This window comes from Carassius gibelio, chromosome A9 (assembly GCF_023724105.1).
Source record: "Carassius gibelio isolate Cgi1373 ecotype wild population from Czech Republic chromosome A9, carGib1.2-hapl.c, whole genome shotgun sequence".
NCBI classification, from domain to species: Eukaryota; Metazoa; Chordata; class Actinopteri; order Cypriniformes; family Cyprinidae; genus Carassius; species Carassius gibelio.
The window spans coordinates 12,606,896-12,632,510 of NC_068379.1; the positions used below are offsets into that span (position 1 = coordinate 12,606,896).

The window sequence follows — 25,615 nt, forward strand, 5'->3', positions numbered from 1 at the left end:
AAGTTCAAAAGAACAGCATTAATTTGAATCAGAAATCTTCTGCACCATTACAAATGTCTTTACTGTCGCTTTTAATCAATTCAATGCATCCTTGCTGAATAAAAATGTATCAAAAAATATTAAATAAAATCTTATATATCATTCAATCTCTTTTAATAACAAATTAGGTTAACTGGCATAGACACTGAACGCCTTTGCGTACCTAGGTTTCACAGTAACGTACATACAACAGGACCACACGCTTGCAATGCACTGGCCAAACATTCACATCTGTGTTTGCATTCTTGCATAGTGTTTGTTTCTGGCCTAACTGTGCACTGATCTACAACTAAATGACTGACAAAACTTCATGCATATGTTTGTGTGTGCGTAAATAATACTACATAATTGCATACACATACATGCATGCACACAAACAAGCATGGTGCACAGAGGACAGACTATCACACGGGGATGTTATCTCATCTCTGATAGGCTCATATGAGAGATGCTATGATGCACTACTGAGCAATGAATTCCCTTATCATCCCGGTCTATGCACAGCAGGTTCTTGTGTTGTGTCTATCTTGCATCTCACTCAGCAGATCCGCCACACAAGCTGATAATGCACACTGCGGCCCATGAGCCGCATCCTTGGGAAGTCTGTGCTCTTGACTTTTGTCTCCTTAAATGATTGGATGTGACTAGACCAGAACAATAATAACGTCACAGCAATTCATCAACAGTTCCATGAATATGCCTACAGTTCAGTCAGTACAGATAACCAGAAACATCTCAACCCGCAGGATTATGATCCAAAGCACCCTTGACCTCAAACACTTCATCTTCCAATGAATTAACAAACAAAGCTTCACGATCACATAAAAACTACACAGAAGACTTCCATTTGATTTAACCATCCAACCAAAAACACCCAAGCAACCAGCTAGCAATGACTAAAACTCAACTATAACAGTTTTTATGCTAGAAAATGGCTGTTTAATACTATAGCACAAACAGTGCAGCCCCGTGCAATCTCACATCTCATATTAAAGCCTGTATAAGCCAGTAAAGGGATATCGATCTTCAAAAGACTCACTGTATTTCTACTGTAAACAGACAAACCCAAGCAGGAGAGGCCTGCAGCTGAAGTAAAGGAGTGTAATAGTGACCTGACTCCTAATATTCTCGTCCAAGCTTGCCTGTACAATCCCTGCCTGAAAAAGGCCCCCAGTCAAGAGCAAAAGAACAACATCCTCATGGAGATCTTCAAAAGTGCAAGCAAAGTTATTTAGAAACACATCTTCATATGTCAGCTTTGCTGCAATGACGCACTGCTTGTGAGCAATGTTGTGGTTTAATCTTGAGAACAATGAACTGAAATGATGAGGAACACATAAAAAATGTGGTGTCGTCATTTACTCACCCTCATGTCTTCAAAACACAAATGAAGATATTTTAATCCAGCTGAGAGGATTCTGTCCCTCTACTGAAAATCCATTACAAAAAACATTTTACACTTCAAAAAGTTAATAAAAACATAAAAGAAATCTATACGAGTTAAATTGTGTAATCCAAGTCTTCTTAGGAGTGGTGTTCAGTGTGCTAACGTCTTTTACAATGTCTATATAAACTTTCTAAAGCATCCAAGTTTTGGTGAAATGGACTTTCAATGGAGGGCAGGAATCTCTCCGGTTTAACAAAAAATATTTTCATTTGTGGGTAAAATTACTCTTTAAAAACATTATTTACCAATAATAATGTAATGATTTGTTTTTGCCATTACATGAAAATCATTATCGTATTACTGGTATGATGGTATCTCAGAATTTTAATATCTCTTGTCCTAAGTGAACATATCCTGAAAAACACCTGATCAGGTCAGGTCAGCTGAACCAGAAGCTTATCCAAGTCCGATTAATTTGGCAAGTTGTTCAATCAAACTTGACTAGTTACTAGCACAGTGAGTTGTGAAAATATATAGTTTTGCACATGGCGTGACAAGATATATCCGATTATTTTTTCCCAATTTCCTCCATCTCTTTCCTGTCCCCTTCGTCTGTTTCGATGTTCATTGGATCTTAGGCAAGTCTGGTGATCTGGAAAATCACTGTACATACCAGAGTGGAGTGTTTTCAGTAGGACACAGTCAAAAAGGGGAGGCATGGCTCAGGAGACTAAAAGCAGTAATCACAAGGGCATTCCAACAGGCATTGAGTCTCTGACCCGGACTGAAATGTGCACCCAAGATCAATTTTCCTCTTGTTCAGACAGATCATGTCATTATTGGACATAACTAAGACATACACATGACCACAGAGTCTGTTTGAGGAGGCTCCAAGAGAATCATGGGTAATTTACTAAAACTAACGAGTGCTGGGTCTTGGCCAAGACACGAAGGATGACACTCCCAACCCAACAACCACTACCTTTCCCACTTTGTGTCTTTTTTGGGGCAGATAACCTCATGATCAGTGGCTGCTTACATTTCAACCAGCAATTACTTTACAATATATAGGGCTGGCATCAATAACAAATCCTTGTGTGTCAGACGCCCTAAAAATGCAGCAGATTCTGGGCCTGACTGACGGAATCGATGCAAGTATAAAAAGCAGAAAGAATGTGTAAATGTGTTCCCTTAAACCTCCTTTGTGCGGAAATTGCATTTTCTGAAAACATGTGGTACCGGTCACAATGCCAGTTCAAACAGTTACAGTAACCGAAACGCAGTGCAACACTTGCTGGCAAACTGATCACAAAATAAACCTCTGAGAGTCAAAGGGCCAAACCAGCGACTGGCCACCAAACATCTGCATTCTTACCAGTCAGCAGCAGAGAAAAGCCTCTGAAGCGGCACCTCAAACAACAGCGGCCAGACTGGCCCTCTCTCAGCATGGCTCCCCACAAGCTATTTTATGAATGAGACATTATACTCTGCAGCAAACACCAAAGATTCCCGTTACCTGATATAATGCTTAACATATCGCTAGTTAGCTATACAGTGCATCAGAGAGAATTCAAATAGACCGAAGCTTCAGGTATAGGCTGCATATTGTCAAACATTTGCAGACACCTATCCATTATCACCTCTTCCACAGTTTTGAATACTAGTACATAGTCATAAAAACTGTGAAGTATAGAAAGACAAACACATGCAATTAAATAAAACCAAAACTCTTTTGCATTTTAGCTTATTTAATGAAGCCAACATACACCTGGATTCTACCAGCTTCATGAGGTGCATCCTGGGATGCTTTGTGAAGTTTCTACGTATGCTGGACATGTACTGGCTGCTTTCCTTCATTAACTGGCTTTAGCTTTATATGTGTTAACAAATGAACCTTTAGCTCATAAGAAACTTATTTAGTTGACTGGTCTATACATGCACCCATACTGTTTGTTAATTGCAGTTTGTTAATAGTTAATATAAAGTGTTATATTCACAATTGATCATGTGCCCCCAGCAACCAATAGGTATTCTAATTCAGGGGTTCTTAAACAGGGGTCTGGGGCAAATTAGGGGGCCTTAGAAAACTTCAAAGGGGGCCATAGAATCAGAATCAGAAAGAGCTTTATTGCCAAGTATGTCTGCAAAAACTAAGAATTTGTTCTGGTGACAGAAGCTTCCAGTACACGGAGAGAACAATGAGATAATAAAAAATAAGACGTGAATAAACTACACACACACACAAACATATTATATAAGATATATACAACATTTGTATGTACAGTTGTGTTATATAGGATGAATAAAAGGATTTATGTAATTTTTATTTATTTTAAACACAGATTATTTTAATACAACTATAAAGGAATAATTATAAAAAAAATCTATATTCAATTATATGTGTTAAATATTTAATTATTAAATATTTTAATGTTTCTGTAATTTATTTATTTAATTAAATTAAATATGAAGCATTAAATATAATTAATTTTAGGGGATAAAAAATGTATATATAAAAGGAATTATGAAGAATGAATTAAAATTACTGAATCAGATATTTTTATTGTTATGTATTTAAAATAATGTCACTGAATTAATTTTAATTTTATTTTCTTACATTTAAGACTATATGGGGGGAGGGGGTCCTAGTGAAACAGGTTCCTTTTCTTATCCATATGACATTAAACATTTTAATGCAATTAGTTGCAATGCAATGAGCCTTGTGGTCATGTATTGCATCTTAAATTACACAATATTACAGTTATGACATTATTAGGTTATTAACCCAGTCAACCGTTCTACTACGACACTTTCAGAAAGCGGATGTAACACCCACAAACCACATGAACTGTATGTGTGTTTACAAGTTACCACAGTGATGTCAAATAAACACATCAGGCCCATCAGGTCTGGCCTCCTATCAAATCAACCCCTTTACACTGTAGATTTACCTGCGCAGACAGGTGAGCTGGGACTGAGCCTCTCTGGAGACAGTCTGTCATGTTCGAGGGTCTGGAGGGGTTTGGACCTGAGACCGCAAGACCACAGGGACGAGGGTGAAGACGGAGAGGCTGATAGATGAGAGGTAACGTTAAGGGTTGAAGTGTCCGAGCTGCAGCACTGGGGGCTCAGGTGCACACCTGTGTAGGGTGATGACGAGGATGGCACAGGTACCTGCGCGTGGGAGGCTCTGGGGTTTGACGCGTGGCCAGCGATAATGGGGCTAACGTTAGTTCTGGATGAGGAGGGTGATGATGATGAAGAAGTTGAGGCTGTGGCTGTGATGAACTGTGAGCACGTCGCAGAGGAAGTGGACGTGGCTGCAGAAACGTTTGAGGCACTGGAGGAAAGGGATCGCGTGGGGCTCCGGCTGCGGGTTCCGCTGCTGTGGCATTTACCGTTACCGGAGGAGAGGACTGTCCGTGCCTGTAGAGGGTGCTGTGTCTGCGTTTTCAGCTGGAAGGGAACCGTGGCTTTCATGGGCAGCAGGCGACCCAGTAAACCCCCTCCAGCGGCGCTGATCCCCGGGGGTCCGCTCGGGCTTCCCGCGGTCACTCCGCTGCAGTTAGACGTCGGAGATCCGTTTTTGCGAACTCTTTGAGACATTCTGGTCGCCAGGAAATGACACAAAACTCAACAAAAACACTTAGAACGTACGTTTAAGGCAGTCTGAGGTGGTTAACGCTCTTTGGTGCCCATGTCACTCCATGTAAAGTCTGTTTTCTGCTCTCGGGCTCGCGCAGTGGAGCCGTTACAATCGCGAACTCAAGTAAACTGAGCGAGAGTCAGAGCCACGCACAGCGAGCTCGAGCCAGAGCTCTGCCTCCTCCACTCTGATTGGCTGTTCGCTCACCCCTTTCAACTTCTGATTGGCTAGGAAGTGGATTCTTTGATTCCGTAAAGTGTATTTATAATGCACGCAGTGTTATTATAAAGAACCGTTTCGCAAAGAAGATGATAATTATAATATATTCAGAAATTGTACAGGATTTATTCCATCATATGTGTGACCATATGTTAAGTTTTCAGGGACTAAAAGGAGTTTAATAAATGACCGGACACATTTTCATGTGCACTTTTTAATTGGATAATGTGACCATAGCCATTTCATTCCAGGTTGCTTCTGAAAGATTTCTTTCAATCCTTCGTGTGGCGAAATACGTAAAACATGCAATAGTACACATAAAACTACTATATTCGATACAGTCAGTTTTTGAAATTACACTAAACTCTCGTTAATGTCATTTTTAAAAGAAGTAAATCTCATATGCTCACTAATACCGTGTTATGTATCTGTGTGTGTTTAGACACCAGATTTAATACAAAAGATGAATGCATGCGCACACACGGGAAAGTTAAATGAATGATTTGCACTGTTACCTGAATGGAAATTTGTGGTTGCCTTTACCACCCTCATGTGGCCACTTAATAAAATTAAACTTCAGTGCAAGAAGTTTCTAAACGATCCTAAAAATGTTAAGTTTTTTAGTAGTTAAGAGGAAACAAATGACAAGTAAACACCATAAACCGGTTTTCATTAATATAATCTTTAATCAACTGAATAATGCAGGGTTGTACAGCAAGCTTTATTTTCTAAATGACATTTTAAAACACGTTCTGCATAGACTAAAAGCATGAGTTATCATTTGATCTTTTTTCTCAAAGTGCTTACTTTACAAGCTGTAATAGAAAACGTAAGTTGCTTTTTTATTTTTATATATGTTTTTGGAACATCCATCTATGCAGGGGCCAAATAAAGACTTCAGCTTCAGTTATGAACTCAAAAGTAAAAAGAAAAAAGCAGCTTGTCAACACAGACCCTTCATTCGTTGGCTCATTTGCACCCCAAAATACAGCTGATACTCAAAGTTCGAGGGGACACATTGTTAGTCATTTTCATGTTTGGTTTTTGCAAGTATAATGAGTTCCAATGGATGTAGGATTCAGTAACGGACTCATTTTACACTCAAGAGTACAACTTGGTTTAGTTAAAGCATTCCTGCAACTTGACTGAATTAAAAAAGTCTGACTTCTTCAAGAATAAACAAGGCATGTAGTATCTGTAAATGATTTGGTATTCAACAGTGTGCTGTAAAACTGGACAAAGGCTCTGGTGTAAACATCTTGCGTTATTAACATGTAGCAGATGGACAGTCCTCTTGAACAAAATACACTTCCAATGTCTCGTTTAAGCTTAAACGCTTTGGTCTAAATCATAAACGTTGGTTCATTTTATTTAAATGAGCACTGGAGGTTTGTTTTGTCTTTTATTAGGCTATTATTTCTTATTTCAGTTCATAATCTTCTGTTCGACTCCAGCATTCACACTGACGTATCTAGCTGAAAACAGTCTAACGTTTCTGTGTTTATCTTCAGATAAATCTCACAGTGATTTAGAGTTGTTCTTGGTCCCAAAGCAACAGATGAAGAGTCTGTAAATGTGCATATAAATGCACTGAATATTTACAGAGGTTAGCCTATATTACAAACATATACAAAAGTCAGACTGAAGCGCTGATTGGTTAAGAAAAGAGGGCATGAGAAAGTAAACTGGACTGCATTTTCTTGTTTTCCGATAGAAAAAGCCAATGGAAGTGACATATCAGATGACTTTTTGAAAGTTCCCCTCTCTGCACTGGACAAAGTCCAAAGATAATACTGGCTTGTGCCAAATCATGGTTTAAAACCCCACACTCATTATTGAAAATGCATACAGCACGGTAAGTGCTCTTTGATCAAACATCTGCTTTCTTGGGAAGGGAAGCCGGGTCTTGCTATATGAGGGAATTTTCCTAATCACCATGTCATTATTTGAATGGCTCATGCCCATTATTTTCTACAAAAGGCAGCAGTTAGGATAAAACACAAGGCCCATGTTATGGCTGGTACAAAGATCATCTGCTCTCATAGATGATTTCAAAATGAGGATGCTGTACTTTTACAACTGTATTTCTAGTGGCACCAAAAAAAAAGCTCAATCTCTCCTCGACTGTATATGATTCACTTGCAAAAGAAGGGTGAAACCACATGCATTTTTGATGTATTTGACTGAAAGTATCATTGAAATAAGATAATTTTACATGATTATACACAACTTCTCGATTCGATTTCATAAGAATAATAAACCCAGAGAATGAAGATGGCCCTGGATACTACATAAATAAAAAAAAGAACAAAAAATAACTTCAGAAACAGCTAATATGGATAAAATCATGATTTCGTAATGTGCACTAATCATGTCAGCTTATCTTTAACAAAGGCTAAAACCGAACTAAAGTAGCTGTGAGCTTCAGTCTGTACATACAGTATATATTTTGTTCAGGTCGTATGTACGTGCATGTTCGGTTTCTGAAGGACACCAAGCAAACGTCCATTGTCCTGGCAGAGATGGGAAGTGAAAAGTCTTGTTTGACTGATGCCTTTTCAGCTGTGATCCAAGCAGCTCCGTGAAGCAGAAACAGACCCATACACACACACACACATTTACAAACACTCTCACAGAGGTAAAACTGCACTGAGCATGTGCAGAGAGGGACTTGAATATTCAGTGTCTTCAGAAAGCATGATTTCCAGCAAACAGTCCAGGCTGATGCTTGACTTGTACTGTAACAGAAAAAAAAAAAACATACTGTCTCGTCGAAGTTTGTGAGAAGTTGTCTGTTATGAACACCCCAAGATTTTCTATTTACCTCCCTTTTCAAGAGTAATGGGACTGGTGAAAAGGTGTAAGATTGTCATTTGTACGATGTTTCTCAAATGCAGTCGGGCTGGCCAAATGGACACAGGATTGCCACTGCTAAGTGCAGCCTTTCAAGACATTAAACTAAAGACGAGAAACAAACAGAAGCGGCGATAAACAGAGCAAAGTTACATTGTCTTATGGAGCACCTCCAAGCTAATGTCTATTGCACATTTCAAAATATGATACAAAAAAATCTGAGTACACAGATACGTACAACAAATATAAAACATGAATGTATGGTGGGTTAAAAGGTAATTGAGATGCAGTCAACCCTGTCTTAGAGACCACTGCTTGGGTGCCTTTTTTAGATGGACATGATTTCAATTTCGCCCCAATCTACTATGATTGTTAAATCAACACATTGTCGTTTACGTCTTTACGTTTTAAGACCAGTCTTTAACATGGTCGGAGGATCTGTGGTTAAGATTACTTACAAAAGAAAAGTGCAACAAATGAAAGAACAGGCATACAAGAATCATACTTGATTGAAGAAGAAACGACAAAAACAAATGGAAGCATTTTATGCCAATGTTGCTGCATAGCTGGGTTCGGTTTAAAGCGATTTCTTCAAAACAAGTTGGATAAGTTCGACAAAGTTAAGTGCTCGCCAAATTACGTCCCGTCAAGAGTCTGCTTTCCAAAAAGTCTCTTTTCGGTCATCAGCTGGTCAGCATAGACAAACCCCTCCTGTGTTCAAAGTCTGATTTGGGCTCGTCCTCAGAGGAAAAGCGGAGATGCGAGTTCACAGGCTGGTCATATCTGGCGGGTCGGAGGTTAGAGCGGCGGTCGCAGTTCCACCACTGACCAGGAACACAGCGATGCTGGATTTTGATTGGCCAGAACCTGGGTGACTGCCTCCAGTGTCTCCCGTGCCCATCTTCAGGCCGTGCCCGTTGTTATTCACCTCTCCGTCCAGCGTTTCTGTAGAGACGACCCATGTAGAAGGACGCCATCTTTTCAAAGAATAAGGTGTCTTCACACGCTTCTTAATCTTCTCGGCCGATCCGGCTTTTCCCTCTTGTGACAAGACCTCTTCTAAAACAGAAAAGGAAGTCACATTTAAACAAACATCCTTGATATGAAAATGAAAAACAGTTGTGTGATGCAATATGTCTATTGGGAATTCTAGCAGTTGCTCCAAACATCCCGTCTAGTGAAGCGCTATAGAGTAGTATTTCAGCACACTCAAATTTGTGTTTGACCTTTCCCACACTTACTCTCTCACTGTACGCGCTCGAGTCTAAATCATCGGGCAGTTCATGTCTCTGCTCGAGTCCGCGTGCGGAATGTAAACACGTGGGCAGTGCGACTTTCTGTTTAGCGTGTACTGTTGTTTCAGTTAACAGCGGCGGATGCGTCTTCACGCTCACATCTGTCTGTCAGCATCACTCTTTTTTTTCGCCGCTGCCAACTGAGGCCGAATGTTTTCTGGATTCTTATCAATCCAGTGGAATTTCCTTCCTTCTCAACATCTAAACACTCCACCTCAAAGGGTAGGAGAGCGAGAGAGAAAGTATGACTAGCCACTCATCCTCTTTTCTACGAAACGTTTAGCTTTTGAGGAGGTGTGCTCTTGATTTATCTGGGCAAAGCAGGATATAGTGAGCTCAGATGGAAAAACTCAGACTGGCGTCTTCTTTCGGGTGGTTATTGTTTGCAGCCAGACTGACACGCACACTGGCTCCTCTACCCTGCTCCTAAAATAACACCCCATCAAAGCCCAAATAATCTACAATACATACTGTATAATTCATATAATTCAGCAAATATAAAAGTAAACTTGCACAATATCACTGATCGTTCAAATGAACATCTTCTGCTTTAATTTACACGAACAACAGGATTACACGAACACATTGTAATCTTAGGATCAGTAAGGGGCCGTTCACATCGCGTCTTTTGCGCGTGCAAGTTCATTATTTCCAATGTAGGCGCGCGGCATGCGCACTCATAATGGAAGCGTCGCGGATGCGCCGCGCCCGTTTTTTGCAGGCGTGTTCCCGCCGCATCGAGTTAAAAACATCTCAACTTTTCAGAATGCTGCAAGCGCACCGCGGGTCATGTGACAAGAACTAACCAATCAGCTTCATCCTTTCCCGTAAGAACATTGAAAACTCAGCCAAGATGAAGGAACAGCTGTTCATAGCTGTATATGGATTGCCATTTTGAAATAAATTTAGTAGCAGAGCTACTGAGGGCGATTTTTTGTGCTGCAAATCCATTTATCCTTTGCTGAAATTTCCGCATCTTCATGGAGAGAGCACGTCATGGTTGCTTAGCAAAGGCAGATGCTTCAGGAGCGCTTCTGCCCGAGCGCTTTGGAAAGAAGGAGAAAGCGACGCGCCTAGCGTTTTCCACACGTTTTTAGGTGCGATATGTGAACGGCCCCTAAGACTGTTACTATCACTTTTGATCAATTTAATGCATCCTTGCAGAACAAAAGCAACCTTTTTGTTGTTGTTAGCACTATTTTGGAACAGCGTTTGCGTTGGAGAGCACCTATGATACCTTCAAATGCTATCTAGGCAAGAGGCATTTCAGGCATTCCAAAACCTAGTGACTTCAGGTCCAAACTAAAACAGGTCTTACCCAGAAGAGAAGAATCCTGGGAAGTTGCTGACAGGTCCAGTGAGTTTGGCCGCTCCGGTCTGCTGGGCTTATGCTGTCTCAGAGGAACGCCATCGTCCCTTCCGTCTGGCTTCCCTGGAGAGTTGGTTAATGTCATCTGGGCGTCTACAGGAACTAAGGTATGAATCGTGGCAGCGGCGGTTGTGTGGATGTTGTTGCTGTTGTTGTTATTGGAGTTGGTGCGGCCGGAGTGATCGCGCGCCGCCGGCTGCTCTCTCCTCAACAGGGGCTCGTGTTCGTCAGGACTGGAGTTGATGTTGAGACGGCTGTCTTCTCCGCTTAGCTGGCTCTGGAGCAGAGGGGCACCGCCGTCACCCTGTGGCCCGGCTGGGTTCGTGTTCCCAAACGCATCAGAGGAGCCGGCCCCACTTCCCCCACCATATCCATTAACAACCACAACTCCAGCGCCGTTACGGACACTGGGTCCGTTGTTAGTGACAGTGACCAAGTGTGGCTCGGCTGTCACTACGGTGTTCATCTTGGCTACGCCCGTCTCCACCTGCTTCAGGTTGCACTTGTGCTTGCCAAACTTTAACCGTGACGACGAGGACTCCCTGCCAGAGTTTTTGGAGTTGAGAGGCAAGCTGGTGGGCCGCTTGGGGAGATTCTGCTGTTTGGGAAGAGGGAACATGGCTGTAGGAGTGTCGCCCATTCCACTGCCGCCCATTCCGAAATCGGCCTGGATGCCAGTTCCTGATCCACCAGTGACTTCTGCGGCGAGTTTGATCAGCGGGAACAAGAGGCTGGAGCTGCCCGAGCTGAGCGGGTCAGGAGCGCTGAACTGCTTCTGCGAATGCTCCATCAGGTTCTCATCAGAGCTTTCTTTCAGGTTCTTGTCCACCTCCTTGGGGTCCAGTTTGGTGGTCTCCAGGTCCTCTTCTGTGAGCTGAAGGCACACTGGTACGCTTCCTCCGGCTCCGGCCTCCTCCGAGTGGCCTGATTCAGAGATGGTGGTCATGATAGTGCTGGGCGTGAGGCCTGTTGTAGTGGTTGTGGCCGACAGACTCGTGCCGCTGGTCTCTGGACTGGGCAGCCGAGCTTGGGCCTGAGCCTGCTGTCTCTCATAGTTGATAGAGTTTCTGTTCTTCTCTCCCGCCACCGCCACACCACCACTGATGCCGCTCACACCCAGGCCACCCACAGAGGACGTGCCAGACGTGGAGACGTCACCTGGGAGGTTCTTCACCATGCCTTCATGATCCTCGATGTAAGAGGATGAAGAGTAATCTGGATAAGGGCCCATCTTGGGAGCCCTGCGACTGTGCGTGAGATTCCTACAAGAACACAGAGAGAGAACAGGGGTCAAAATGGAAAACAGATGGTCCATTTAATTAAAGGTGCTGTAAATACAGTATAATGTGCAGGTCATTATGGCAAAATAAACCCTGACAGGGTGATCAGGAGCCAATCAAAGATGACCTTGAGAGGATCTATGTTGTTATATGTGCTGGATGATTTTTCCCACTTATTATACCTAGCTACATATCTTTTTTTTTTTATACTTTGCATTTATTAGCTTAAAGATTCTGCTGTGAGTAATACATTATGTTTCAGTATAACTAATTCAGTGAAATATGTAAGACCTCAGACAAATGTTCAATGATAAAAAGCTTACAGCTCATTTGCATTATTTAGGAAAGGCAGAGAGCATGCCAAAAAAATCAAATTACAATAATCCCAGTCAAGGACAATTACGTGTGTAATAAGCCACGGCCCCCTGATTTATTCACGAGTAGCTGTGAGAGCGTGTGAGGTGTGGTCAGACCTCTCGTTCTGCAGTGCTGTGCTCATGGGATTGATGGTGGGGCTGACGGGTTTGTTTCTTTCCCAGATCAGCAGCAGTTCTGCCATGCGCTCTTCTGCACACTGCGCTGTCAGACGAGCCTCTGCGTCCTGATCCCAGCAATCCTCCATAGTCTCCTTGAGAGAGCGCACGGCCTGGGAGAGAGGAGAGTCGATGTGTCAATAACAGATAGACAATAGATTTGCTGGCGTTATGCTTGTGGGTGGCTGCCATTACATTGTTACGTGCTCATCATGTTTGATTTCATCATGTCCGAATCACTTGAGATTATGCTGTTAACACACTGTACTGAAAAGATCAGCCTATACAGTATTGTGTGCTGATGTGGTGATGTCTCGAACAGGATGGTTAAGTAGCCTAACCAATAAACTTTATGTTCAACAGCGGTCAACAGATTGGCCGGTATCAACCGGGTCCGAATTCATGGTCTTTTTCAACAGGGAGTGAAAATGCACTAAATATAAAAAGTCTTCCATGTTGTTCCACTATGTATATGATTTAGATAACAGAACAACAAAAGGAACTGTATTAACTGAAGTAAATATAGAGCAGGGAAAGAGCTTCAGCTGATCTTGCAGCAATAATCTGTGACAAGAACACAGTGAGATTGTATAAGTCAGTCACCAGGCTGTTCTCCTTCCAGGCTTCTGGGAACTTGGGTCTCTGTTTCTCTCTGGACACCAGAACCTGCATGTCCTCAAAGGAGGGGTGGTTCCCTGCCTCGGCCTGGAAGGCCATCTGGTAATCTGGCACTGCCTCCCCTTGAAAAAAAACAAAGGAAAGTCAGTCAGTGGAGTCCTCCATACACTTGCACTAAAATGTACTGAAAAATACTCAATGAGAAGAGGCACACTCATATTTCATGAACAAAATGAGCAGGACAGAACGAAGTCTGTTGCAAGCCAGTGGTGTAGCCTAGTGGTTATGAACATAAGGGGCGGTGTGGTGTCTAATGGTTGAGGCTAGGGATGGGCCAGGATGCTCAACAAGGTGTCCATGTCTAATATACTATGACTATTATTTTGACAGGGATGAAATGAGAAACAACTTCTCTGAGAGGATTTTAGAAAGCTGTTACACTCTCTTACAGAAGTTTCATTGCTAAATTCATCGCAACCCCCAAAGCATCTCTGCTACCATCATCAAAGTACTTATTTTGTAAAATAATGAAAAGAGTCAAGACTCAAGTATCAAGACTTCAAACGTCAGACTTCCTGCTGTGAGCAATATTCCCACTAGTATGCATAATCCAGAAGTATCCGTGTGGGGAGTGCAATCACTTTGTGCTATAAAAGGTATATATATTGCACCTTTCATGTAATAATGGGGTGAAGGCAATTCCTTTTAGGTGGATTTTGCCTCTTTGTCATGCATTCAAACAGTTTAATGCAAACATAGCCATGGATTTTACTGCTTATAACATGGAAACTTGTCAACATTGACAATGTGAAGCTGTCATTTATAAAATAATGAATGAATTCTTTAAATATTTTTAAATTGAAAACTTATTATATATATATATGTGTGTGTGTGTGTGTGTGTGTGTGTGTGTGTGTGTGTGTGTGTGTGTTTGTGTATATATATGACTATATATATACACAAAAATATATATATGTATATATATGATATATATATATACACACACACATACACAGTATAAATGTAAACAGTTATACAAATATTGATTTGTTATATATACACTGTATTGTATGCTTAAAACAAGTCAAAACACTACAAATATATATATATATTTTTTAATATTAGCATTTTAAAATATATTATTATTTTTTAATAAAAAAAGACATCTTGCCTTCGTATCTTTTTCAGACTTTCTCATTTACAAAGCAATAGTGATTAAGACAATGATTTTGGCAGTGTACATTAAGCCAGTTTTAACACCACTGAATCTAGCTGATGTTACATGCTAAAGCCAGTTCTGCTGAGCCAGCAGTGAATCTACATCCTCGCTGTGGTCCTCACCTGGAAAAAGGTCAGTGCATCTCATGAAGGTCTCCCAGTAGATGAGACCAATGGCATACATGTCCACCTGTTTCAGAGCCGACTCGCAGTCCCTGAGGTTCACCGCTCCCTCCAGGACTTCTGGCGCCATGTAGCGGATTGTGCCCACCTAGACAACAGAGCAGTACGGGTGTGAGGGAAAACGTGCTCTTATGGGGAGTCTGGATCCACAATTCTGGACACCTCCAACTACCAACAAGACCATTACTGAGTGATGTGTCCTAGAAAAAATCATTTCAGCAGCTTCAAGTTGTTTTAATATTCCAGTCAAGCAAGCGCTTATGGGCTGACCTCACTGATGGCGGCATTTTCCTCTTCACCAGGCCGTACGAGGCGATTTCCCGTCAGTTTCATGGACAGGCCAAAGTCGCTGATCACGCATGTGCCATCGTTCTTCACCAGAACATTACGGCTGTTTAGATCCCGATGTGAAACGGCAGGTTTATACAAATCTGTGAAGGAAAGTTCACGTTCAAACAGTTTTCAGGAAGTGGTTTCACACAGCTGTTTTTCATAGAATCATCACCCTCTAATGATATGAAAGTAAAACATTCATCTGACCCCAACGGATCTCACATCTTCATGCACTAGTGTGTAGGCCAAGTATTGGACTTTTTTTCTATTTTTAAGTTATAAATACTTTTGTTGATCAAAGAATCCTGAAATAATCTATCACAGTTTCCACAAAAGAAATTAAACATTGCAACTGTTTTCAACATTGATAATAATAATAATAATAATAAATAATAATAGATGTTTCTTGAGCACCAAATCAGCATATTTCTGATTTCTGAAAGATCATGTGACACTAAAGACTGAAGTAATGATGCTGAAAATTCAGCTTTATCATCACAGGAATAAATTCTATTTTGAAATAATATATTTAAATAGAAAACAGTCCTTTTAAAAAGTATTAATATTTCACAATATTACTGTTTATACTATATTTTTAATAAACCCATTAATCACACGGAAAGATTTATCTTGGACCCCAAACTTCTGAATGGTATTTAATGTATTATTAAAAAATTAAATTAGTAAGTGATACAAAAGATCCATCCTTGTTTTAAAGGAAGTCTTTATGAACCACTTGCACAACACAGCCAGCAGAGGGCGCTGAGAGAAGCACGTGAAGTGAGTAACAGTTTCAGGATGAATGCCCTCTCCTCCCAGTCCTTCCCCCATCCTGAATGCTGCCTGTCTGGCTCTAAAGTTCAGCCAGTAATGAGGGCAGCGGCAGAGCAATATGAACCACGGCTGTACGGAGATCAGCTCGTAATGACGGCTTGCACAGGAAGCCGGTGGACGGCTGCTCTGAGATCACTTCGTAATGAGGGCAGGGCCAGAGACAGCTGAGTGGGAAATGAACTTGATTGTCTGCAGATCTCTGGCGATGCTCCAGCAGCACCCAGAGAAACATGAGGAGCGTGACGCACAAATGAGCCGAGTGTTATCTCTTTTGCACCGCATGCCGGCCCTTTATGGACCAACGGGAGAGCAAAAGACTCAATTAGACCAAAAAAAAAAAAACCCACAATTTTGTTTTCATGCTGAATTAAAAACCTGTTTCCAAGGAAAACGTCTCAGATAACAGACATATTTCAAACTGTCCATCACAATATATACATTTTTTTTTTTAAATGTAAGACGCTTTTACATGATTTCCAGCTATGAAGCTCCAGAATCTTTGCACACAGCCTTCTTAATTGCAAGCCACCGTTCAAAGACACATTGTGAAAAATGAATAGTGTCTCGTTCATCTTACAGAAAACATTCTGTCTGACCCAGATGTGCAGATTAGAGAAGGCAGCTTCTATGTGACGCAGCAGAGCGGTCAACTGGCTCCGCTGATAGTCTTTGGGTGGCTTCATGCAGCTTTTTTTAACCCATGTGGTTAGGCACACATTCCTGCTGAGCTATGGAGGCACAAGGCAGCTGGAGGCACGGAGAGTGTCGAGTCTTCAGCACTCAAGAACCAGTTATTGAAGAAACAAGTCAAAGAAACTCTAAAGCAGCACATAATGACAACAAGAACATCCATCTTGGCCAAGACTGTATTCAGCCTCTATTTTCTTTCTACATGACTTTATTAAAAAGCTTGTCATATCTTATGAACACATCTGCGCCTCCGGGCTCTGTGATGGTTTATATCGCTGCTAAATTATATGCCAGTCAAACTCAAAGCAAAGTCTGTTGACACTGAAATGGAAAGATACGTACTTGCTTCTTATTTGAAGATTTGAAGTCAGACATCAAACGGCTTTTAAAGGAATCTTGAATAGTGATGAAATTATGATCTTTAAAATCTCCTATAGTGGTCAGATGACTCATGTTCCCATGTACGTACTACAAGCTGGGATGTGTTAGGATGTATTTCTCCAATGAGACTTTAATAATTTATACACCCATTACATTATTATTAGTATTATTATTACCCCTTATTGTGGTGAATCAGCCATCACTAGCAGAAACAATGTGAATTTGCATTATTCATAGATTGATATCTTCAGTAAATACAATTCTGTTCAAATGTCTGGGACAAGTCTCTTATGCATGTTTATAAGATCAAAAATACAATACAATTGTATTATTACATGTACTATTTAAAATAACTGTTTTCTATTTTAATATACTTTAAAATGTAATTTATGCAAAAGAAATTCAGCATCATTCCTCCAGTCTTCAGTGTCACATGATCCTTCAGAAATCAGTAATATGCTGATTTGCTGCTCAAGAAAACATTTATTATTATGATTATTATTCAAAACAGTTGAGTGCTGATTAATATTTATGTTGGAACCATTTTTGATAAATAGAAAGTTAAAAACGTTTCCATTTATTCACTTAGCAGATACTTTCATCCAAAGCGACTTACAAATGAACGACTTTCAAAACCGAATTCTTAATGTTTTGTTACCATCATAAATATCTTTACTGTCACGTTTGATCATTGTAATGCATTTCTGCTCAATAAAACTATCTTAAACTGTATTTTGCTTTACTCATTAAGATTTTTACCCCAATTCCCAATAGATAAAATCCAGTTGCACCCTACATTTGGTCTCATTAAATAAAGAATCGTGTTTCACCTGACCTCGAGAAAATGACACAATTCACCTTTAAACACAGATATTAATTGGTTTCGAGCAACAAGGCTTCATTACTGCCGAGGCTATCCAAATATTCCTAAAGGAGGTGAAAAATGAAGAAAGCGTTAGAGTGAGGGATGTGTGCACAGATGTAGAGGTGACCCTCACCTCCTCTCAGGAGCTCAGTGTGCAGGTAGGCCAGTCCTCTGGTGACCGAATGTGACAGACGACAGCAGCTCGCCCAGTCCAGCGTGTGCAGACTCAGGTACCGACACAGAGAGCCCTACAAACAGACACAGGACAGTTAAACTAGCACACACACACATAACACCCGTAACTGCTCAAAGACGCCACTAAAAAGGACATAAAAGAACATGGACGTGATATTTATTGCAGTAGCAGTAACATCCTTGTTGCAGAAAATAATAACTGAGATTTTAACACTGCTCTACAACAATTTATCCACATCAACACATCTCTTTTCCTCATTGCTTTATCATCAGCATTTCAAATCCCTGCAGAGCAGATATGAAGCTTATGAAGCTCTTGAATAATGAATTGGAGCTTCAACAAAGTTGTAATGTAAGGCCGCCTGCAACTAATAACTGCCTCTGGGGTTTTTAGGAAACGCAATTAAAACTACCAGCATCAACAAACAGCCTAGTAGATAATGGATCATATTTTCCCCCTAACTAAACTACTGAAATAACACTGTAAATTGTATTTATTTCAACAGGAAGCTTTTGTACATACAGTACATGAGGTGCTTTAGAGAGGCAGATGTAAATGTGTGTGTTGTAGAAATTCAAAAGGTGGCGCAAATAGTTGCTTATTAGTTAACGGTCACTGAGGCAAGCTGCGTTTAACGTTGAATCGCAATCTCACGGTCACTGTTCTGATGACAAGCTCTTATAAATAATGCGACACGGGACTAAAAATTAAAACTATTGTGGCTGAAGTGACTGTCACATGATTTCATTTAGGTCTACTCATGTTGCACTGAAATTTTTTATTTGCAACATTATTTTGCATTTGGTTGAGCATTGCAACCAAATCACAGATGTGTCTGTTGAGTGCATGAATGCAGTAGACGGTCAGATTAGTTTAAAACACAGCCTGGCATGCAGTTGCCCTACGGAAAACCAATATTCAAATGTTTGAAATGGGTTGAAATATAGTTACAATTCAAATCAACAACAACAAAAATACATAAAATAAATATTTACTAAAAATAATACAAAAATACAGTATTATAATATGGTTATAACATAACTAAAATCAACAACAAACATTAAAAAATATATAATATACTGCTAAAACATAACTAAACTCATCATACTGTAAACCTTAGTATAGTTATATGGTTAAAATATAACTAAAATCAGCTTTTTTTTATTTATTTTGTGTGTGTGTGTGTGTGTGTGTGTGTGTGTGTGTGTGTGTGTGTGTGTGTGTGTGTGTGTGTGTGTGTGTGTGTGTGTGTGTGCGTGCGTGTGTGTGTGTGTGTATACAAACAATTATACTATTGCAAAAAAAGTTTGTCCTGAAATACACACTGATAGAAAATAGTCTCTGCAGTAATCTGAGCTAAAAACTACCAATAACAAGACATAGATCAAGAGATTGCTAACCTGCCATCTAAGATGGAGGGGTGCAACTGATTTTTGGAGCACTCTGGGTAGAGGAATAATTATCTACCTGCAAGTGTACATCAGAGCCACAAATGCCAATCGTTTTCCCTGCCCTAGTCTCCCTGTTACCATAGCGACAGGAAAAATGATGTTATGTCCGGACATTGGTCCCGTTATTCCATCTTTCTAATAATGTGTGACAGACAGAACATTGACTGATACGGACACAGACTTTGCTCCAAAACCTAGTGTGCTGTTTGCTGTCTGCTGCCTACATAGTCTTCTAAGGCAGCATCCTAACTGACATGGAACCCTATAAGTGATGATTCAGAACTCTTTTTAGGCACACATGCCACTTAAAACAACACAAATGGCTCTTCAGGTGAAGTGCACGGTACATTTCACTCAGAACTGATCCCACTTAAGTTTGACTTCAGTCTGTCGCTAAGCAAAATAAAGACAAGTATAACAATGAAGAGCACACACACATTTATGATAAAAATCAATTCAATTTTTTGTTCATACTTTTCAACTCAGAGTGATGATATTTCTCTCTATTTGAGTTCAAAAGATACAGAATTATAAGGAATAATCCACAGAGTTCTAAAGCAAACCGTCAATTCATGTCTAAATAGGAAGATAACGTTCACCTACAAGGGTTTTTCCTGTACCTTGGCTTTAGGCTACGAGTGCATCAGAAGTGAAAGGGTGCAAAAGCAAACACAGCGATGTCTCAACAGAGTGCTGTCTGTCTGCAGCCAGACACAATAAAGGTGTGTCACATTCCTCACTGCCGTTCAAAAGGCCCAGGCGGGTAGAACAGGCACACTCGTGGACAAACTTGCGAGTTATGACATGTCAAGCAGGAATGTACAGGGAAATACGTTGCGAAGAACGCTGGGCTATTGTTATCGGAAGTTTTGAGGAGGGTATGACTAAGAATGAACTGTGCCCGTAGATAGATCTGTTTATTTGTATGTGGTGTTTGCATTGTTTTGGCACACAATTAAAGGAATTCCGCAAATTAGATAATGGCATAAACACGCTGAAATAAGAACGGTGATAGCATAGAAATGCTTTTGTTCTAAATGAAATTTGCACTTCGTAATTTCCCTACTTGCAGGCAGGATCTGAGTGCAAAGTTTTCAAGGATGCAGCAGACTACTGCAATCTGACGTACTTTACTGGGAATGTAACGCATCGCTTCACCAAAGCACTCCAGACTCCCATATTGACTGTTTAAAAAGTTCAAAGTGCACTCAACTGCATATATATGAGAAGTTAAAACACTCATTTAATGAATATTGATGAGTAACTGCTACTATGTTCAATAAAAACGTACACAAACATCTAAAATTCAGTTGAACACATTATTTTTCCTATGTTATTAAAATGCAGTGTTAATAATGCCCGGCCAGAAGTTTTCTGAAGTAGAATCAATGTATAAAAAGCCTTCTTTACAAAGAAAGGAGGCATTTTTGTGTTTAAAAATATGACTTAAATACAGTGCTATAAAGTAGGGTTGTGAGTTAATCGATGTGTGACGACACCGGTAATACCGGTATCACTGCAGGGGCAGGGGCGTTCCCTCTTTTCCTTCAGCTTTTTAAATAGGTTTAAATAGGTATACAATACTGAAAATAGGATAAGTGTAGATGTACTGTATAATATGTAACCAAATGAATAAGAAACGTAGAACGTTTATTATCAAAACGAAAAAGAAAGCTTGAAGGCACAGCATACACTTTGATGTCAAATAAAATAATAGAATGAGACAAAGTTTAAATAAAGTAAAAATTACCAAACAACGTGTAACCAATCAAATGAGAACATTCCAAAATCACCTTATATAAACTGCAAAAGTCAACAAGCTTTTCAAAATCGAAAATATGGCCAAACAGGTGCTTTTGCATTTCATCTGGAAACTAAATCATCCTCCATCGTCTTGTATGTCACTCACTCACTCTTGATTTTACGCTTCTTTAAGGTCATTCTTTAAACCTAAACATTTTTTTAAGCTTTTTACTTTGTATTGTATTAGTATTTTGCAATTGTATTTAGGGCTTCAAACTTCATAGCTGTGTTCATTTGTGAAGATCATCACAGAGCTTATTTTCTGCAAAAATCCAAAAGCCAATGGAAAAATCCTATTGGGTTCTGTCGAGGGATACTATTCCAAAAAAACATCATTCTTGCAGCACATCACTTCAGCACATTTAGTACTGCACTGGATTGCAGGTGGTTATTGAATACAACAGAGAAATTAGTGCTGAAACACTTCTCACAAAAGTGGCGCAGCTGTTTAGTGAATTCATCTCTGTATTTAAAATGGACAGAAAAACACTTTATCTGACTGCAATTGGCAGACGAATACAGAATAAGTGAATGAAAACAATGAGAAGCCATTCAGAGAGAGAAAGATGAACAGGCACAGCTAAAACACAAAGCTGACATCCAAGTCACCCTTCTCATGCTGCCTGCTGGAAATGCATCTGAATCATGGATAAAAATATCTGACCAGATAGCGTCAGGACATTCGATTCCACTCTCGACTTTGGCAGAAATAGAATAAAACGAAGAGATGAGGAATAAAGGACGGATGAAGGTAAAATGTGGAAAACTACACCAAGCAGGGCACCAGAGCCGTGTCACATACAACTTTAAGGATGTGAGAAAGAAGGGCTTGTACCAGATTCATACTTACATGAGGATAGTACTCCATAACCAGCAGGTACTCCATCCGCCCATCCGCTGTGAGACGCTCATCGCCAACAATAAAACGAGCGATGTTGTCATGCTCCAGAAGAGGGATTCGGTAGATAGAGCGCTCATTCACAAAGTTCTGCCGATTGGCATAGGTAAAAACCTTTACAGCAACTGGGCGTTCATCCAGTGATCCTTTATAGACAGAACCGTAGCGTCCTCGACCAATCAACTGCATAAATAAATAGTCAGGAGTCAATTGTAGCAGATGTTGAACAAATACAGATGGTTCGACTTCATTACAATACAATTCAAAATCAAAAATTTTTATGTGCACATATTTGGTGGCATCTAGAAGAGCTGAACTCACTTCCAGGAGTTTTAAACTGTCTAAATCCAGAGATGGTTCTGACGGTGCGGCCTCTATCATGTCCATGTTGTGCAGACGCTGTTTACACTCGCCTGTAACAACACACACACAGTGCATCACAACACTGTAACAACATGACATGACCTTTTTTTCGTAAATAGCCACTCAGTACACAGAGTACTGCATCTCACCCATCATCATGCGATAGCCGAAGAACAGTGCCACGATCAAGACCGCTAGTATAGAGACAGACGCGAGGGCGATGAAGATGGCCTCATCTCTGTGCAAAGGCTGCTGCTCTTCTGGAGAAAGAGGGAAGAGAGAAGAAGAAAGAGAGGCATGTTAGACCTTTAATCGTTATTTGCATTTAAGCACATTTTAGCTTTTGAATTTTCATGTTATATGAATAAAAAATCTACATGCTGTCAATTACCAAAAAAAAAACATTAATAAACCACAATCATTAAACATATAGTAATGCACTTATAATTAAGAATTAAGCAGGTGAAATGTTATTACAACTGTTTACTATTTTAATATACTTTAAAATGTGATTTATATCATGGAAAAGCTGAATTTACATATTTTTTTTAAAGTTTTCAAAACCAGAAAGACAACAGCATTCCTTTGAAATATAAATATTTTGTACCATTATAACAGTCTTTACTTTTTTTTTTTTTTTAAGATGTGAATATGCATTCGCTGGACAAGAACAATAATACACTTGTTTTTGAGAGATGTGAGCTAAATAATCAGCATTTTTTACATTTATTATTTTTTTGGCTGATGTTAATTAAGTTATTAAAGTGTCATCCTGATAAACAGTTTGTCTATTGCTGCCCGAGGCATTGAGTGAGGTAAAAGTAGATAATATTTTTCTATGACATTAACACATTAACATTAAGCTTAACAGGTGCTGAATCGGAAACGTTCCATTCATTCTCAAATATCTGCCCTTTTGATGTGATTTGTTAATCCTGAACACATACAAATGTGTCCACCAGTTTCTGTTCAAATCTAACAGTCCACTCACCAAAAGAAATCTTATTAACTTCAGTTCAAGGAAATCAGAAAAAAAAAAAAAAAAAAAAAACATTCTAAATCACAGTTGGAAAAGTCAGCATCATCTATCAAAATGACTGAAAATGTGCGTGAGTCACACAGACCGCTGCCTTCAAAATCCAATTAAACCCAATGCTAGCTTTCTTTAGCTTTTCATTCTTTTCTCTTTCTCCATTTTCGCACTCTGCTTCAGACACAGACATGTCCTTGCATACAAGAGTGAGAGCTTCAAGGCAAGAAAGCCACTCTCACACAAAAGAGCTAAAGACAGAGAAAGATGAGTAGGAATGATAAAACCACAGCTTAGGATTTCAGTTTCAACCCCAGAGAAAGAGAACAAACACATAAAATGGTACGACAGCCTCTCAAAATCAAACCCCTTCACGCAACTGCTTTGAGATGATGATGAAATAAAACTTCAGATGAAATCAGGCTTAGCATACTGGGCATGCTTACATGTTTTAATTCATTTCTGAACTGATTCATGCAGAATGGAAATGGAAATGTGGAATTTAACTGTGTTTATCTTCAAGGCAATGACTGTGGATGTATGGGAAGAAAAAAAAAAGTCTACTGCAGGAGCTAGACCGGCACCAGACCTGCAGTGTTACACTATCAAAGCTCAAAAAGGTTTGGGATTCTCAAGACAGATCAATAAATATGAGATTCAAACCACAGCAGTGCGTCAGACAGCATGCTGGTGTTCGCTTCTGGAAAGTGATCTCTCAGACACAGCCACGCTCATTTAACGCTCAGAGGATAAAACACAGGCATTTATAGATATTGATAGAAAAAACACTAATTCTCACGTATACATAGACACCGTTTACATGTCTTGGAGCCGGCGGCATTAAGCTCGGAGGCAGAATGTCTGAGCGTCCCTCCCTCTTCCAGACTGTATGAACAATTCTACTTCCTGTATGTCTCCCTCCAGCTCCCTGTCCATTATGAAAGCTCTCATTCCTTTCTCACATCTCCATATTTCAAATTCTGTATGTATAAAATATAACAATATCATTGAGATATACATGGGTTATACTATTGCATTCTTTGAAAGTACCATAAAACACCATGGTATACACCAATCGTTCAATATCATGGTATATACAAGACGTGCAACGTACAAATAAAAAGTATTTATATGTTTCTATGCCCCCCCCCCCTAATATCATCTCATTTGGCTCAAAAACTTGTTATGCATAATAATAGTATATTAAACGTCACATTTCTTCTTATTGGCTGTGATTGTGTCACGTCACAAAGTAGTTTTACTGTTAGTGTGGACAGACAAATGATTTGTCAATGGACAGAGTAAACCCTCACTTAAAATCTATGAATATTATTACATTTGATACCAAATAAAATATAACAAAATATATAAAATATATAAAAAACAAATGCAATTTATATTAAGAAAATATTTTTAATTCAAAATAAAAGATGAGCGTGTTTTAAAATGAATGATATACTGTACTGTTCATACTGTAGTTTTTGGATCATTTCTATTCTATAATGTTACCATCTCCACTGTACTGTGGTACTGCCATGACAGTGTTTCTAATGGCTTTTAACACACTGCATAACTCACTCCCAGGAGTCCACAGGAGTTTGCTGTCACGTTACATTCTTCTCCAGTCATGTTATGTCCTTCATGGAGACACATGATGATGATTCTCTGTAGCCTCATGTTTGATCACATCATGGGCTGAACTTCTGTCCTTCACATACTTCTAGACACCGAGCATCAGGACAGATGCAGTTTCCCTGGGTAACCAAAACTCATAATGCCTGGCAACCCAGGGAAGTCACAACCTTTCTGCAATAAAGTCGGTCTTGCCTAAATGTGTACCTTTCCTCACTTTCTATTATGTATTTCTGTCAGTACTATAAAATACGATTTGAGAAAGAGGTAAAAATGTTTGTAGATTAAAAAAAAACAACAACAAAAAAAAAACAAACACTGGATGGATATTTATCATTTTAGGGTGGTTGTGTACACACACTCCCAACACACATCTCAGTTCAAACTGCTTGTAAAAGTGCATGTGGCATCCGAAGGCCCCCTTTAACACTGACAAAATTCAAGGATTTAGCAGGTATATTAAAACTGACATCTCCAATAGAACAAAACAGAAAAATAC

The 25,615-nt window shown here is 39.8% G+C and overlaps 2 protein-coding genes across 4 annotated transcripts in view; both read right to left on the reverse strand.

The window, feature by feature from the left end:
- LOC128019645 (protein FAM117B) overlaps window positions 1–5,308 on the reverse strand; it is a 37,989-nt gene extending 32,681 nt beyond the window's left edge. Inside the window, exon 1 of the mRNA XM_052605741.1 lies at window positions 4,378–5,308. Coding sequence (XP_052461701.1) covers window positions 4,378–5,032 — 655 coding nt within the window. The 5' untranslated portion in view covers window positions 5,033–5,308. The remainder of the gene's footprint in view (window positions 1–4,377) is intronic.
- Window positions 5,309–5,953: 645 nt separating this feature from the next.
- The window catches only part of LOC128019643 (bone morphogenetic protein receptor type-2), a 67,427-nt gene continuing 47,765 nt past the window's right edge, over window positions 5,954–25,615 (reverse strand). For 2 of the 3 annotated variants that reach the window (XM_052605735.1, XM_052605737.1), the window contains exons 4-13: window positions 22,604–22,714; window positions 22,413–22,504; window positions 22,044–22,274; window positions 17,877–17,991; window positions 14,911–15,071; window positions 14,581–14,728; window positions 13,225–13,361; window positions 12,562–12,734; window positions 10,758–12,070; window positions 5,954–9,203 (exon numbers count right to left, since the gene is read on the reverse strand). In XM_052605735.1, coding sequence (XP_052461695.1) covers window positions 8,911–9,203; window positions 10,758–12,070; window positions 12,562–12,734; window positions 13,225–13,361; window positions 14,581–14,728; window positions 14,911–15,071; window positions 17,877–17,991; window positions 22,044–22,274; window positions 22,413–22,504; window positions 22,604–22,714 — 2,774 coding nt within the window. In that variant the 3' untranslated portion in view covers window positions 5,954–8,910. The remainder of the gene's footprint in view (window positions 9,204–10,757; window positions 12,071–12,561; window positions 12,735–13,224; window positions 13,362–14,580; window positions 14,729–14,910; window positions 15,072–17,876; window positions 17,992–22,043; window positions 22,275–22,412; window positions 22,505–22,603; window positions 22,715–25,615) is intronic. The other variant, XM_052605736.1, reaches the window with a different exon arrangement.